Source organism: Ctenopharyngodon idella, chromosome 13 (assembly GCF_019924925.1).
Source record: "Ctenopharyngodon idella isolate HZGC_01 chromosome 13, HZGC01, whole genome shotgun sequence".
Taxonomy (NCBI): domain Eukaryota; kingdom Metazoa; phylum Chordata; class Actinopteri; order Cypriniformes; family Xenocyprididae; genus Ctenopharyngodon; species Ctenopharyngodon idella.
Window position 1 is genome coordinate 25,173,958 of NC_067232.1, and position 16,507 is coordinate 25,190,464.

Consider the following 16,507-nt stretch of genomic DNA (forward strand, 5'->3'; position numbering starts at 1 on the left):
GTGTTTTCATCCTCTGAATGCACAAAATTAATCTCCAGCGCCGCTCTGAAAGTCACTTCGTCAGCATTTAACTGCTCCGTTTGAGAAAACTATTGTCATAAACACCAGAGAAACTCAAAGCTCTAGGCAACCTGTCAAAATAAAAGTTCGATTTAGCTTGACAGAAACATTTTACTGTTGTACAGTAGAATTTAGATAAATCAATTTAATAATAAATGATTAACTTTATTTTTAAGAAACAATCTTAGTTTTTCTTCCATGTTTTAATTTTAACAGTAAAGTGCTGCACATTGTTTGACAAAAAAAGTTTAATTTCATGATAAAAAGATAAATTAAATAGTATGCGTTCATTGGATTGCCGGAAAAAATAAAATACATAATTTCTGAAAAAAAAAAAAAAACATTTAAAAAAAAAAAAAAAAATTGTTGTTTTTTAAGAATTCAATTAATTAGACATGCTTTTTGATTATTAAAATGTAATTAAACCATAAAAATGGAATTCAGAAAATTTAAAACAGAAAACAGAATTTGGTAAATATAAAACCGAATTTGAGCGGAAAAAATAAAACGTATATCAAAGGGCCCTAAAAAAAAAACATAATTTTTAAAAACTTTTAATAAATTGTTGGTAAGTTGGATGTTTCATTATTTCAATTAATTAGACATGCTTATTGATTACTAAAATTTAATTTAACCTTTAAAATGGAGTCCAAAAAAATCCAGAAAAATTAAAACGGAAAAAACAGAATTTGGGAAAAAATACAACGGATTTCATAGGGCCCTACTAAGGGTATATCGCTGATAAAGTATTTAAGACTTCTTTTTACTCCTAAGTAGTGTTGTCAAAAATATTGATATTTCGATATGTATCGATACTGAAATATCTGAAACGATTCCAATACTCTTTTCTACAGCATCGATACACTGATACCAGTTGCGTGTTCTTGTTCTCCTCTCTGAAAGCGAGTTGACACGCATCCGCCTCCCCTCATTCAGTCCTCTCATTCACTCCGGTTAAATAGTGTTGTGTGACCGGGTCTGAATTTTGGCACGGGATTGTGCGTAATTCTAGTCATTCCTGCAGATTTCGTGCTCACATCAGAAGCGCACACAGAATAAAGCCGCCTCTGACATACAAGTGCCAAAATAAGCTCTTTTTCGTGGCTTATTAATGGTCAAATACACTGGGCAAATGTCACAATGCCCATCTTGGTGAGTATTAACATAAACCCTGTCGTAAACAGTTCAGGAAGAATGTGTATTTGAATCTGTGCGTGTGTCAGGTCTTAAAGGGACAGAAGCCTAATAAACGTGCCGCTCTCTATGTTGTTAATTTTAATCAAACAAAAGACAAAGATAAAATCACTTTCTGCTCTTGACTGATTAACGTTTTTTCCCTGTGGTATCGAAAATAGTATCGAATATTGATACTTTTCAAGGTATTGTATCGAAGTTAGAAATTCCAGTATCATGACAACACTACTCCTAAATGAAGAACTTCTCCATGCGTACATCGGGGCCTTAAAACCGTTTCAGAATGTCTGACCACCCACTGATAAATGATCCATCATGCCATGAGTCTTTGACTGGTGAATTATGGGTAGTCCAGTGAATGTTTGTGCACGTTCAGCAGTGATGTTCTGCTTTGATGTGGTTCTCTGATGCTGCTAATAACATCCTGCGCTAATCTCAACACTGCAGATCTCAGCAGAATCCTATTCAAGGTGTCTTATTTTATCTGCCAGATTCTCTCAGTCACTGTAAATGTGTTTGATTCTGATCTCATTTGACTCATGCTTTCAGCTGTTAGTCAGCTTGAAAAGTGTTAATAGAAACTGAACAAACAGAAAGAAATCTTCAGCTGTAAATATGATGAATAAACCCACACAGACAGAGGATTTTGGGATTACCCACTTTTCTCTGTCTTCGTTCTGTTTTGACTGTGAATCTGAATTGTTAGATTGTGTTTGTTCAGACAGATTCTGTCTGGACGAGCCACGTTTAAAACCATAAAAACACACCCGTGACCCACATTCTGTATTGTGTTTGGGATGTTGCTCAGCAACAGTAAACAGCTACAGTTACACTAATGAACAATTTGTTTTTGGCAGAATTGTTTATATTCTAGTTAACAATTAATGTTGCTCAATTCTGCAGTGATTTTACTGAGAACAACTCTTACCTGTGACTAACCTGTGTGTGTGTGTGTGTGTGTGTGTGTGTGACAGGTTTGTGGTGTATGCTAACGGCACACTGCACATCACTCAGGTGAAGCAGCGCAGCACAGGTGTGTATAAATGTGTGGCTCAGTATGGAGAGAACAAACACGTGCATGTGGAGGCCGCACTCAGGATCGCAGGTGAGACAACACACACACTTATTTAGTCTCGCACATACACGTATGCTCAACACACTCTCTCTCACACACACACAACACACGCTCAGAACATAGAAACACACACACACATTCAGTTTTGCACACACAAACACTCAACACACACAGTCACGCACACACACAGACACATTCAAGACACACTCACACACACAGTCTCACACACACTCAACACACTCTCACACTCACACACATTCAGTTTTGCACACACGCTCAAGACACATTCGCATAACACGCTCACACACGCACATTCAGTCTCGCGTGCACACATGCTCAACACACTGTCACACTCACACATTCAGTTTTGCACACACACGCTCAAGACACACACACATTCAGCCTTACACACAGACACGCTCAACACTCACACACATTCAGTCTCACACATGCTCAAGACACACTCAACACACTCTCGCACACACACACACGCGCTCAACACTCTCTCACACACACAGACACTCAATGCACACACTCTTTCACACAAACTCACTCAGACACTCACACACATTCAGTCTCGCACACACACTCACACACATTCAGTCTCGCGCACACACACACACACTCACACACACATGCTCAACACACTCTCTTACACACAGACACTCAACACACAGACTCTCTCACACACACACATTCATTCTCGCACACACAGACACGCTCAAAATACGATCTCACGCACATTCAGTCTAGCACAAATACACTCAAACACATTCAGTCACACACACGCTCAACACACTCACACGCACATACACACACTCTCACACACACAGACACGCTCAACACACTCTCACATGCGCACACACACACTCAGACACTCACACACATTCAGTCTTGCACACACACACACTCACACATTCTGTCTCGGACACACACATGCTTAACACAGTCTCTCACTCGCACACATTCACTCATGCACACACACACACACACACACACTTACACACACTATCTCACACACACACGCACACACACACACTCACACACACTAACACTGTAACTGTAACTGAATGATGCTGTTCTCAGATCAGGTGTTTATGTGGTGCTGTGTGTTTTTATCTGTAGAGATTGAAGACATGGGCGAGCGCATGTTTCGGGTGTTCTCGGCCAACAGCAGAGAGAGGGTGAGCTGTGAGCCGCCACGGGGTCAGCCGGAGCCGGAGGTGTGGTGGGAGCACGCGGGTGCTCGTGTGCCGTCTGAGGGTCGAGTCCATCAGCGGGACAGAGATCTGATCTTCAGCCCCACAGACAGCTCAGACTCGGGCGTCTACACGTGTGTCGCCCAGAACAAGGCGGGACAGAAGCAGCAGGAACTCGTGGTCACTGTAGCCAGTGAGTAAAACACTGATTTGACAAAAGACGCAGTCTTTGACCCTCAGTTTGGCGTAATGACTTCAGAAGTAATACTTCAGAAGGTGGAAGTTCTGGGATTTTTAACTAAGCAAACAAGTTCACAGATATTAACCCTGTGAAGCCTGACATCTGCAAAAATAGTCAGAAAACCCTCTTGTGTTTTATGTTTTGTATCATATTTGATACATCAAGCTTTTATGGCTCACATAGTCTGATATAGTGAGAATATGGAGGGAAAAACAGCTCAGTTTTATTCAGAGGCCCAAACTGAGTGGAAGTTTATGAGATAATCTCACTAATATCACCTGTGTGTGTGTTACAGCCTCTCCAGAATGGATCGTGAAGCCGCAGGACACACATATTGAGGAGGGTCAGCCAGGTTACCTGCACTGTCACGCACAGGGCACACCTGAACCAAGGGTCACATGGTACCGCAAAAGCGTCCCGATCAGTGAGGAGGTGAACACAGTCATCATGGTCTCATCACTGGTCTCAGCGTCAGGTTTCTCACACTCTCTTTGTCTGCAGGGCTCTCGTTATAAGCTCTTCTCTAACGGGACTCTGAAGATCAACAGCGCAGAGGTGAATGATGGTCAGATCTACAGCTGCACGTGTGTGACGGAGGGCGGCTCCATCACAGCACACGCCCGGATTCACATACTGGGTGAGATGAACCTTCTGTGTGTGTTACTCGGGGTTTGCATACACCCCTATAATGGCAGTAAATCAGCTGCACTGAAGGCTGACAGCGTAACAAGTACTAGATGATGTTTTAATAAAAGAACAGAGAGGTTGATGCTTTTCTCGTGTGTCTGATGTCTCTCTCAGAGAAGTTAAAGTTCACGCCTGTCCCGCAGCCGTCGCAGTGTCTGCAGCTGGACAGAGTGAGCAGCATCAGCTGTGTCGCTACAGGACGAGAGACACCCACAATACACTGGAGCAGAGCAGGTCAGAGACGAACCCTAACCCTAACTCTGAGCAATTTCACAGGCCAAAGAAAGCTGTTCTGCCAGCTGGCAAAAAAAACCCCAAATATCTGCTAATACAGCTTCTTTTTATTGATCATTTTATAATATTGAACTGCCGTGTTATACAACACCACCAGAATGAGCACCTTGTCGACTGCGTTCACATCGGCAGTGATGAAATGGCTGCTAATCGCTAATATATCAAGATTATAGACCAAATGATCTCTCTGCTGTCTGCTTTCCCATTGGTAGTCACATTACCAGAACTGACTGAAACTGAACTTTGTGATGTTGGTGTGAACACACATCTGCTGCTCGTGTTTCTCATGTGTGTCTCTTTAGCAGACGGCGCTGATCTCCCGCCTCACGTGAGTCAGACAAACGGAGTCCTTCTCTTCAGTACAGTGAGCCGCGCCGACGGAGGAAACTACACGTGTGTGGCGTCCAGCAGCGCTCAGGGAGAGATACGAGCACATGTACATCTCACTGTAGGAGGTGATAAACTTATGCTGATCTGAGTCTGTGTTGTGTTTTGAACACTGTGGTTGATGATGAGTTCTTGATCATCTGTCTATGTGTGTTGTCAGTTCACGTGGAGTTTAAGCTGGAGCCAGAGCAGACGACAGTCTATCAGGGTCACACAGCCGTGTTTCACTGTCAGGCGTCAGGTGACCCGCAGCCGTACATTCAGTGGATGCTCAAAGACAAACTGCTTGGCAGCAGCAGCTCCAGCAGGTCAGTGTCTCACTGCATTTGTCTGACTGCACCTTTCACTGCACCCCTCTCACTGCATCTCTCTCACTGCATCTGACTGCATCTGTCCACTGCATCTGTCTCACTGCACCTGACTGCATCTGTCGGACTGCACCTTCCTCACTGCATCTGTCTCACTGCACCTGCCTCACTGCATCTGTCTCACTGCATCTCTCACTGCATCTCTCACTGCACCTGTCTGACTGCATCTGTCTCACTGCACCTGCCTCACTGCATCTGTCTGACTGCATCTGCCTCACTGCATCTGTCTGACTGCACCTGCCTCACTGCATCTTCCTCACTGCATCTGTCTCACTGCACCTGTCTGACTGCATCTGCCTCACTGCTTCTGTCTGACTGCAACTGCCTCACTGCATCTGTCTCACTGCACCTGCCTCACTGCATCTGTCTCACTGCACCTGTCTGACTGCATCTGTCTCACTGCACCCACTACACCTGTCTCGCTGCACCTGCCTTTCCGTCAGACACTGTATGATCCTTCACGTGTTAATTATGTGTCTGCTCTCTTCAGGTTTCAGAAGATGCCCAATGGCTCTCTGGTCATTAGTGATGTCACCACTGATGACACGGGCCTGTACACCTGTATCGCAGGAAACACCTGCAACATCAGAGACACAGCAGCGCAGCTTTACGTCGTGGGTGAGTAACACAAACCTGGTTGTTCGGTTGTGTTTTTAAATAACAAGGCAGATTTTAGCTTGACAATTGTTGTGTTCATGTGCACAGATCATATAGTGTTTGTAACTTAATTTCACATTTATTTCTATAGCGCTTTATACAATACAGATTGTTTCAAAGCAGCTTCACGGTAATAAACAAGAAAATACGTGTTAATGTTGCTAAAAGCTCAATTTCAGCTGTAAAGCAGCTCTACAGAAGACAATAGTGTCATTATTCAGCTCAATTCAGTTCAGTGTTTGTTCTCATTCTGTGAGTGCAGTCTAATCAATAATATTACTGAATGTTAATTGTCTTTTAAACCATTCATTAATGACTGTGATCATAAAGCTGTCTGTCTCACCACTAGAACCAGTGACCTATTATATGATCATCTTTAAGATTTTATGACAAGTTTCAGATCAGTATTTTAGAGGGTTAACTGATTTAAACTGGTGGATCTGATCAGATGACCTTATAAAAACTCTCCACGTTCTTTATCGGTGTGTGTTACATTGTTGTCTGGCAACTGTAAACCGCTACAGTTACACTGATGAACTTTATTACTTTAATTACTATGGATAATTGTTTGTTCTTATTAATAATAATAATTGTATCAGTTTCATGAGTGGCCTGAAGTGATTTTACTACGGTAAAGGGGTTTTGTGATGTGTTCCTGTCTGTGCTGTTCTCAGAGAAGCCTGTGCACCCGCGTGATGGAGACGAGGATAAGAGCCAGTTTAAGATGTTCCAGACGATCGCGCTGTCGGTGGCCGTGGCCGTGGCTTACATCATCGCTGTGCTTGGACTCATGTTCTACTGCAAACAGAGACGCAAGAACAAACGGCTGCAGAAGAGCCGCACCGCAGAAGAGCCCGAGATGGAGTGCCTGAACGGTGCGTGTGTGTGTGTTTAACATTATTAAAGAGCAGATAATTTTGAACAAACTTTCTATTAATGTTACTGGAAGAACGTTTGTTCTTTGAGAGAACGTTGCCAGGACATTTCCTTTTCGCTGGGTAGACACATTTGTTTTCACATGTTATTTAATGTTTGAAAGGATATTGTTTAAAATAAGTGCTTGTTTAATTCAGCTGTACACCAGCATCATATCATCAACATCTGACCTCTAGTTCATAGAGCGATCTGTTGTTTGTCTGAAGAGTGTGTTTGCTTTCCTGTAGGTGGCGCTGTTCAGCTGAACGGCCACAGGATGGCTGAGATGCAGGAGGAAGTTGCTTTAACCACCATGGGACCCTCAGCAAACATTGATAAACAGCAGAGCTGCACTGACAAATTGCACTTTCCCAGAGCGCACCTGCAGACCATCACCACGCTGGGTAAAAGTTCATGCACATGGAAACAGAAACTTACTTTGGTTCAGTTTTAGAATAATGTACACTGGCTGTCAAATGACTTTTAAAAAAAAAAAAAAATAGTTAAAATAGTTATTTAAGACTTTTTATGTTGTTTGATACATTGTTTTCATCTGGTATAGTGTGTTCTGAATGTCAAATATGAGCAATGTCGTGTCTGTGTGTGTGTGTGTGTGCAGGTTGCGGCGTGTTCGGCGAGGTGTTTCTGGCTAAAGCGAGGGCTATAGTGGAGACCGAGGAGGAGACGCTGGTGCTGGTGAAGAGTTTACAGAGCCGAGACCAAACGCTCCAGTCCGAGTTCAGACGAGAGTTGGAGATGTTCAGCAAACTCAATCACGCTCACATCGTGCGACTGCTGGGGCTCTGCAGAGAAACACATCCACATTACATGATCCTGGAATACGTGGATCTGGTACATCAACTCATTAAAACTGGTTCATGCAGCAGTCTTTTTGAACAACATTCAAGGATTAGTTCACTTCAGAATTCAAATTTCCTGATCATTTACTCACCCCCATGTCATCCAAGATGTTTCTTTTTTTTCAGTTGAAAAGTAATTAAGGTTTTTGAGGAAAACATTCCAGGATTTTTCTCCATATAGTGGACTTCACTGGGGTTCAACGGGTTGAATGTCAGTTTCAGTGCTGCTTCAAAGAGCTCTACATGATCCCAGATGAGGAATAAGAGTCTTATCTAGTGAAACGATCGGTTATTTTCTAAAGAAATAAATAAAACTTATATATACTTTTTAACCACAAATGCTCATCTTGCACTGCTCTGCGATGCACCACGCATTACGTAATCACGTTGGAAAAGTCACGCGTGACGTAGGCAGAAGGACCGTGGTAGGGCGAAAAACTCCATCTCATTTTCTCCTCCAACTTCAAAATCGTACGACATCATGTTTTACCTTTTTTTGTAAAGGCAGTTTGACTTAATCTTTTCACGTTCACTTTGTAGACACTGGATCGGTACTTCTGCCTATGTCACGCATGATTACGTAATGCGTGGCACATTAAAAAGTATATTATTTTTTTAGAAAATGACCGATCGTTTCGCTAGATAAGACCCTTATTCCTTGTCTGGGATCGTGTAGAGCTCTTTGAAGCTGCACTGAAACTGACATTTGGACCTCCAACCCGTTGGTAACTGTTGAAGTCCACTATATGGAGAAAAATCCTGGAATGTTTTCGTCAAAAACCTTAATTATTATTATTATTTTTTTTTTTTACTGAAGAAATAAAGACATAAACATCTTGGATGACATGGGGGTGAGTAAATTATCAGGAAAATTTGAATTCTGAAGTGAACTAATCCTTTAATGTAATCTAATGAGTGTTTATGACAGTCATCATTTAAATGTTTATATTTCAAAAATTGAATTGGAGTAGAAACATAATTATATAATTAAAGTTATTTTATAACTTTATTATTATAAAAACTTAGCCTTATATGCAATTTAAATAGTTAGCTTTAGTTTGGAGAGATTGACGTACTGAACATGATACATATCCAAATAAATTGAGAACTGAATCAAATCGCAAGCTTGTGAGTCAAAATCAAATCGTAAAAATTTATCAATGCCCAGCCCTTTTATTATGTACTTAAGTGTGTCTGTGATGTTGTTGTGATTTCTCGTTTTTCAGGGTGATCTCAAACAGTTCCTCAGGATATCAAAGAGCAATGATGGGAAACTCAAGCCGCATCCCATCAGCACTAAAACTAAAGTAAGTTCCTGTAACCTCACTCAGACTCACTCTTTGAGTGTATATAATAAGTCATGTGACTCGGTGCTGATCATGTGACTTTGCTCTCTGCAGGTCTCCATCTGTGCTCAGGTGGCTGATGGGATGCAGCATTTATCAAACCAGCGTTTTGTGCATAAAGACCTGGCAGCCAGAAACTGTCTGATCAGCGGACAGAGACAGGTGAAAGTGTCCGCGCTCAGTCTCAGTAAAGACGTCTATAACAGGTACGAACTGGACCAGCTGTTGATCTGATTCTGAACATCATTAAAGTGCCTTTCATGTAGTGTGTAATGAAGCTGTTTGTGAATGTAAAAGGTCTGAAAGATCACAGTGCAGATAAATGTAGTTTTTGTCTCAGAAAAAAAATGATCGATTCTGAACCGAAACGAGTCGTCAGTAATTCCAGTCTCACTTCCTGCTGAACCTAAGTAGGTTTGTAACTAATTTGCATAATGCCAGTCTATGGTCTTTATTGGCTGAGCAGCGTCTGCTTTGCCCCACCCTCAAACACTGTAGTTGTATCTGAGGCTGGAAGAGTTTGGTTCGTGCTGTTCATGTCGAGAAGACGCTGTTTTCTGCTGCCAAAGAAAATCCACTTTGATGAGATTGAAACGGTAAAACCGACGCCATCTTTACTGTTCGTATCACTGTGTATCACTTGCTGAGGAAGAGCTGAAATTCAGATATGCTAATGGACTAAATTAGGAACCTTTAAAATAGAATAATAGGGACATTTGAGGTGCTTTTGCCTGTGAGATCTGGTGCAAAAGTTCAGGGCATCAGTGTACACATGCATGAAGAGCGCCATCTAGTGTTGATGTAGGTCAGTCACAGCTGGTCTGGCGTGTGTGTGTGTGTGTGTGTGTGTGTGTGTGTGTGTGTGTGTGTGTGTGTGTGTGTGTGTGCGCGCGTTTTTGTGACACATCAGGACACAAATTTGTATAATGACATTGGTATGACATAGGTATTACAAGGAGAGGGTGACTTATGAGGACATTACCCCATGTCCCCATTTTTCAAAAGGCTTATAAATCATACAGAATGAGTTTTTTTGAGAAAGTAAAAATGTGCACAGTTTCCTGTGATGGGTAGGTTTAGGTGTAGGGGTAGTGTAGGGGGATAGAAAATACGGTTTGTACAGTATAAAAACCAAAACAAAAACAAACCTGTGTGTGCGTGCGTGTGTGTGTGTGTGTGTGTGTGTGTGTGTGTGTGTGTGTTCAGTGAGTACTATCACTACAGGCAGGCCTGGATTCCCCTGCGCTGGCTCCCGGCCGAGTCAGTCTTTGACGGCGAGTTCTCCAGTAAGTCAGATGTGTGGGCGTTCGCTGTGCTCATGTGGGAGGTGTTCAGTCTGGGCGAGCTGCCGTACCCTGCGCTCAATGATCAGCAGGTGCTGGAAGGTAAGCAGACGTCACATCACCTGACCTCCAGTGCACCGCTGCTGTCAGTCCATACAAACTGATGTGATTTATTGTCACATTCATGTTGAGTAAGGGTTTCTGTATGTGGGTCAATGACGTGACGGGTCATTTTTTTTTTTTTTTTTGTCCAAAGGCCTTAATAGAAAACAAAAATATGACATTCAAAGCATGTAAGGTAGTACAACTGTATCACTTTTATTTAATCCAAAAGTTTTTAATTATATTTTGCTACATATAAAGGTATTTTAAAGATTTTGAAGTGTCAAAAGGTCATTCGGTTTAACCGTCCAAAGGCCAATACAGCCACTTCATTTGTGATTTAAAATATCTTATAAAATGTAATAAATGTATATATTTTTTATTCTGGCATGATTTTATAACATCATATATCAACATAGTGCAAAATGTTATTAAAATTATGTGTAGAAGTCGTTTCTTTGTTATGAGAAAGAATGTCCGGAAAAATGAATTTCATTGTTGTCATTTGGAGTAACCAATATAAAGGGACCATTTTGGATCAAGTCATGCGGTCAGTATCATGTGACAGGATGTGACATCATTCAGACACCTGCAAAGGACCACATGTCATGAAGCAAAGTAACTAACTCCCTCTTAACTATTTGAAAAATTCATGATTTCACTTGCTCATACGCATGTCTTGAAACATCAGGTCATTCAGTACAACCGCTATAAAACATGGAAAATGATGTAATATTTTAAAAACTTGTACTAAATATAAAATGTTTGATTGTCCTTTTGCTAGCTAGATATCAGCCTGTTAGAATTTGAAAATATTCGGTATAACCAAAAGTGTCATTCGGTAAAACCAAAATTTTGGATAAACCGAATGACTTTTTTGGAGACAAATTTTGTCCATCTTGTAAAAAATGACAAAAGCAGTGTTAATTGATTATAAAAACCACATAATCTCATTGTTAACACTTAATAAAACTTCCAAATTAATTATATCTCCATTTGTTTTGTTTTTTTTACACTTCTAAAAACCTTATTCGTCAATGACCCATATACAAACAGATTCTTAAATTCTGTTTGATCAAATTTAAAGGGCATAAAAACAGTTAAATATTTGTGGTCTAATAATATTTAAGACCATAAAAAGCCCTAAATATCTTTAATTGTATATGAAAAGTGCTAATTATCATTTTAAGATGTCTTACATTTGGGGAAAATAGGAATCTTATACGGCTTGATGTGATTATTAAACTTCAGAAGGCGATGTTTCAGTGCAGTTTGCAATTATCAATACCACACATTTATGCCATTAGGTTGCTTATGATCTACTGTTGATGAATTAAGACAGTGTTTACTTTATGGTATTTTATCTTCCTCCTTTTTTTGAATGAGCAATCAAACATGCCATCATAGGATGACAGTGTCAGATCTGGTATGTCTCATGCGTGTGTCTGTGTGTCTCAGGTCTGCAGGCTGGTCATGTGAGTCTGTCTCCTCCAGAAGGCTGTCCTGCTCACATCTGCAGTCTGATGAGCCGCTGCTGGGCGTCCAGCCCTAAAGAACGGCCCACGTTCAGAGAGATCGCTCAGACTCTGGCTGATGTTCCCGCGGACACTAAAGTCTGAAGCATCGCCATCAGTACAATCAGAGACACACTTCAGACTCGAGTCGGTGCCGTGACGCGCTCAGGATCAGGCTTTCACCCGCCTTAAACACGCTTCTGTCACACAAATCATCTGTTTACGGTTTTGTAGTTCGGCCGCTTCGCTCCGACCCGAAGCTTCCTTTCTCAGGGACGCCAGAAGGAGCTTCATGTCAGGGCGGTGAACTTTGACCTCTGACCTCTTGACAATCGCAGCTCCGTAAACGCAGGAGGAGGTACTGCAGATGTGCTCGTGTCGAGGAATCGGCAGTGATCAGTGTGTGTGTGTGTGTGTGTGTGTGTGTGTGTTTCCACAGGATGATGTCACGTCAGGAAACGCATCATTAGTGGAATTCACTCGCTTGTATTGAGAGACTAGAGACTGAAATACGAAGCTATAATCCCATTAACAATTATACACACTGCAAAAATAATGTTCTTCCTCAGTATTTTTTATTTGTTTTTTTCTTTTTTAGTTTTGTTTTTGTTTTAACTTAATCTTCAGTCATTTTGCTTCTCCAGTTCTTGATTTAAGAATGTTTAGATATTTGTGCTGGAAAACAAGACAAAAACAGTGAGGAAGAACATCATTTTTTGCAGTGCACTAATTGAGGTGTATGTTTGGTGAAAGAGGTTGTTCGTAATGATAATATGATCTTTGTTTCTTTGAGGTGCTCACAGGTGACTGTGTTATTGTAATAAATTAATATGCAATGCCTCAGATTAAGCCATGATTAATCACAGTTTTATCTTTATTCCCAGTTTACTGTCAGTATCCTCCAGAGTCCTTTTGATTGTTTTTGATTTTCTGAAACCCACAAGCTTCAGCAGATGACACTTCAAACTTCAGATGTGATGTAGGTCAGCGCTTCTCATCGGGATCCACTAGGGGGCCTCATATGATTCAAAATGAACAACACAAGCATTAAAATCAGCTAAAACAACTAAAAATCAAGATATTTTTTTGTCTTTGAAGAAGCAGGATTCTATGGAAGCTTGTTTCCACCGCTAAATAAAAAAATTACAAAGGTAATTGTGACTTTTTATCTCTCAATTCTGACTTTTTTCTCAGAATTGCAATATTTAAACTCACAATTGCGAGTTATAAAGTCAGAATTGCGAGATATAAAGTCAGAATTGCATGATATAAAGTCAGAATTGCGAGATATAAAGTCAGAATTGCATGATATAAAGTCAGAATTGCGAGATATAAAGTCAGAATTGAGTAATATAAAGTCAGAATTGCGTGATATAAAGTCAGAATTGAGTAATATAAAGTCAGAATTGCGTGATAGTCACAATTCTGAGAAAAAAATGCCAGTCTTTTTTCCCTCACAATTGGACATAACACGTAATGGTGTTACTTTTTTCTCACAATTGCGAGTTTATAACTCGCAATTCTGACTTTATATCACGCAATTGTCTATAACTCACAATTCTGACTTTATAACTCACAATTTTGACTTTATATCACTCAATTCCGACTTTATATCACTCAATTCCAACTTTATATCACTCAATTCTGACTTTATATCACTCAATTCCGACTTTATATCACTCAATTCTGACTTTATATCACTCAATTCCGACTTTATATCACTCAATTCCAACTTTATATCACTCAATTCTGACTTTATATCACTCAATTCCGACTTTATATCACTCAATTCTGACTTTATAACTCGCAATTCCGACTTTATATCACTCAATTCCAACTTTATATCACGCAATTCTGACTTTATAACTCGCAATTCCGACTTTATATCACTCAATTCCAACTTTATATCACTCAATTCTGACTTTATATCACTCAATTCCGACTTTATATCACTCCATTCTGACTTTATAACTCGCAATTCTGACTATATCACGTAATTCTCCGAAAAAAAAGTCAGAATTGTGAGACAAAAAGTCGCAATTACCTTTTTTATTTTTATTTCATGGAGGAAACAAGCTTCCATAGGATCCTCAGGGATATACGAGGAAACCTCATATTAAAAGTGTGATTTCTAGACCTGGAAAAGTCATGAGAATTAATATAACATATACATCTTACTAGTTATGCCAAGCTCTAAAATATTTTATCAGGTAGTAATTGTGAGCAAACTTGCTTTAAAAACCATTAATCCCTATTCACAGATGACTGGAAATATCATGCTTATTCTTTGGTTAAAAGAGCAGGAATCCTGAAGTTTTGTGCACAGAAACTAGGATTGTCTGTAGATTAGAATCCATTTTGAAAACCAATCTTTTTCATTACAGCAGATATTATTGTGGGCCGTGGAGTCAGAGGTTGAGATGTTTGTATTTATGATGAAGGTTCTGTGATTTTAACACAGCCAGTGTTGGTTTTATTCTCCCGTCCCGCAGCAGAAACTCATCTGGACTGTTTCGCGCTCAGTGGTTTTCATCAGGTCAATTCTGACTTTTAATACTAAAAGTGCCTAGAACATGAAGGACTTATTTGCTGGGTTTTTTTTTTTTTTTTTTTTACAGTGTCTTTTGTAATGCCGTTAAAGCTTATTGTTTTTAAGAACTGCTTTTATATAATCGTTTCATGTATTTTTTTATTATTGTTGTTTTATTTGTCGTTTGTTTTAATCTCTGTGAGTTCATCCTCACTGTCTGTTCACTGTTGTTCTCTCACACCGTGATGCTTTTATATTCTGCTTTAGTAAAGGTCACAGTAATCCAGATGTAATGCTGCTCATTAAACAGTCATGTTTTTAACAGCCTTGCTGTATTTGTGCTCCACAATCAACAATCTGTTCTATTTCTCCATGTGGAATTGGTCAGATGAAGCCAGTTGTATCGGATGGTAATGCTAATGATCATCATGCATGCTCCATAGTATTTCCATGATGATCATAGAGTACTATGACACTACCATGGTACATGTTCAAAGACGTGTAATTTTGGCACTTATTGTCCATTTTTTTTCTCTGTTGAACTCAAGTAACCCATCATAATTAACTATGGGTTCAGATCTCTGTTAAAGTCAGCAGATGGCGCTGTGTGTGTGTGTGTGTGTGTGTGTGTGTGTGTGTGTGTGTGTGTGTGTGTGTGTGTGTGTGTGTGTGTTTTTGTGACATATCAGGACACAAATTTGTATAATGACATGGGTATGACATAGGTATTACAAGGAGAGGGTGACTTATGAGGACATTACCCCATGTCCCCATTTTTCAAAAGGCTTATAAATCATACAGAAAGATTTTTTTTTTTTTTTTTTTTTGAGAAAGTAAAAATGTGCACAGTTTCCTGTGATGGGTAGGTTTAGGGGTAGGGGTAGTGTAGGGGGATAGAAAATACGGTTTGTACAGTATAAAAACCATTACACCTATGGAATGTCCCCACAATTCACAAAAACAAATGTGTGTGTGTGTGTGTGTGTGTGTGTGTGACTGAGTGTGAGTGTGTTAGAGAGTGTCTGAGTGTGTGTGTGTGACAGTGTGTATTAGAGAGTGAGTGTGTGACTGTGTGTGTGTGTGTATGTGTTTTAGAGAGAGTGTGTGTGTAAGACTGAGTGTGAGTGTGTTAGAGAGTGTTTGTGTGTGTGACTGTGTGTTAGAGAGCGTGTGACAGTGTGTGTGTGTTTTAGAGAGAGAGAGTGTGTGTGTGTGTGTGACTGAGTGTGCAAAATGTGTGTGTGTGTGTGTCTGACAGAGAGTTGAGTGTGTGACTGAGTGAGTGTGTGTGAGAGAGAGAGAAAAAGAGTGTGTGTGTGTGTGTGATGATGATGATGATGAGTGGAGCTTCTTTTGTAATGCAAATGGTGTCCTGGTGATCAGAGGAGCTCAGGTGTGTCTGTGACCTCCGTCTCTCTCTGATGCTCCTTCTTCTCCATGTTTTCTTCTTATTTTCATTCTAAAAAGTATTTATTGAACTGACACTTGGTTCGTACCTGGAAATGATGCGTATGCATATTTATTATTACTGGTCAGTGTGGAAGCCCATTTCTGCCACAAGAAATGCTTTGGTAATTCATTATCATGAAATAAAAAGTTGAAATTACGACTTTCTGCCATAATTAAGACTTAGTACATCATCATTTTGACTTCTTATGTCATAATTATGATTTCCATTCAACCTGAACCTGATTCTAGATGTATCTGTGAAAACAGTTCATGCTCACACTTCACAATAAAGCTTCTTCAGTTTGTGTCTGTCGGTTCTTGAACTGATAAGTTTTAGTGTTTGACT

General features: G+C 40.2%; 1 protein-coding gene across 2 annotated transcripts in view; it reads left to right on the top strand.

The window, feature by feature from the left end:
* ptk7b (protein tyrosine kinase 7b) overlaps nt 1-15,036 on the top strand; it is a 65,349-nt gene extending 50,313 nt beyond the window's left edge. Inside the window, exons 6-20 of one of the 2 annotated variants that reach the window (XM_051917738.1) lie at nt 2,229-2,359; nt 3,455-3,721; nt 4,065-4,201; nt 4,271-4,406; nt 4,571-4,690; nt 5,053-5,205; nt 5,298-5,445; nt 5,996-6,123; nt 6,837-7,037; nt 7,326-7,481; nt 7,697-7,929; nt 9,164-9,244; nt 9,338-9,489; nt 10,490-10,668; nt 12,127-15,036. In XM_051917738.1, the coding sequence (XP_051773698.1) occupies nt 2,229-2,359; nt 3,455-3,721; nt 4,065-4,201; nt 4,271-4,406; nt 4,571-4,690; nt 5,053-5,205; nt 5,298-5,445; nt 5,996-6,123; nt 6,837-7,037; nt 7,326-7,481; nt 7,697-7,929; nt 9,164-9,244; nt 9,338-9,489; nt 10,490-10,668; nt 12,127-12,287 (2,383 nt within the window). In that variant the 3' untranslated portion in view covers nt 12,288-15,036. The remainder of the gene's footprint in view (nt 1-2,228; nt 2,360-3,454; nt 3,722-4,064; nt 4,202-4,270; nt 4,407-4,570; nt 4,691-5,052; nt 5,206-5,297; nt 5,446-5,995; nt 6,124-6,836; nt 7,038-7,325; nt 7,482-7,696; nt 7,930-9,163; nt 9,245-9,337; nt 9,490-10,489; nt 10,669-12,126) is intronic. The other variant, XM_051917739.1, reaches the window with a different exon arrangement.
* Nucleotides 15,037-16,507: the final 1,471 nt, after the last annotated feature.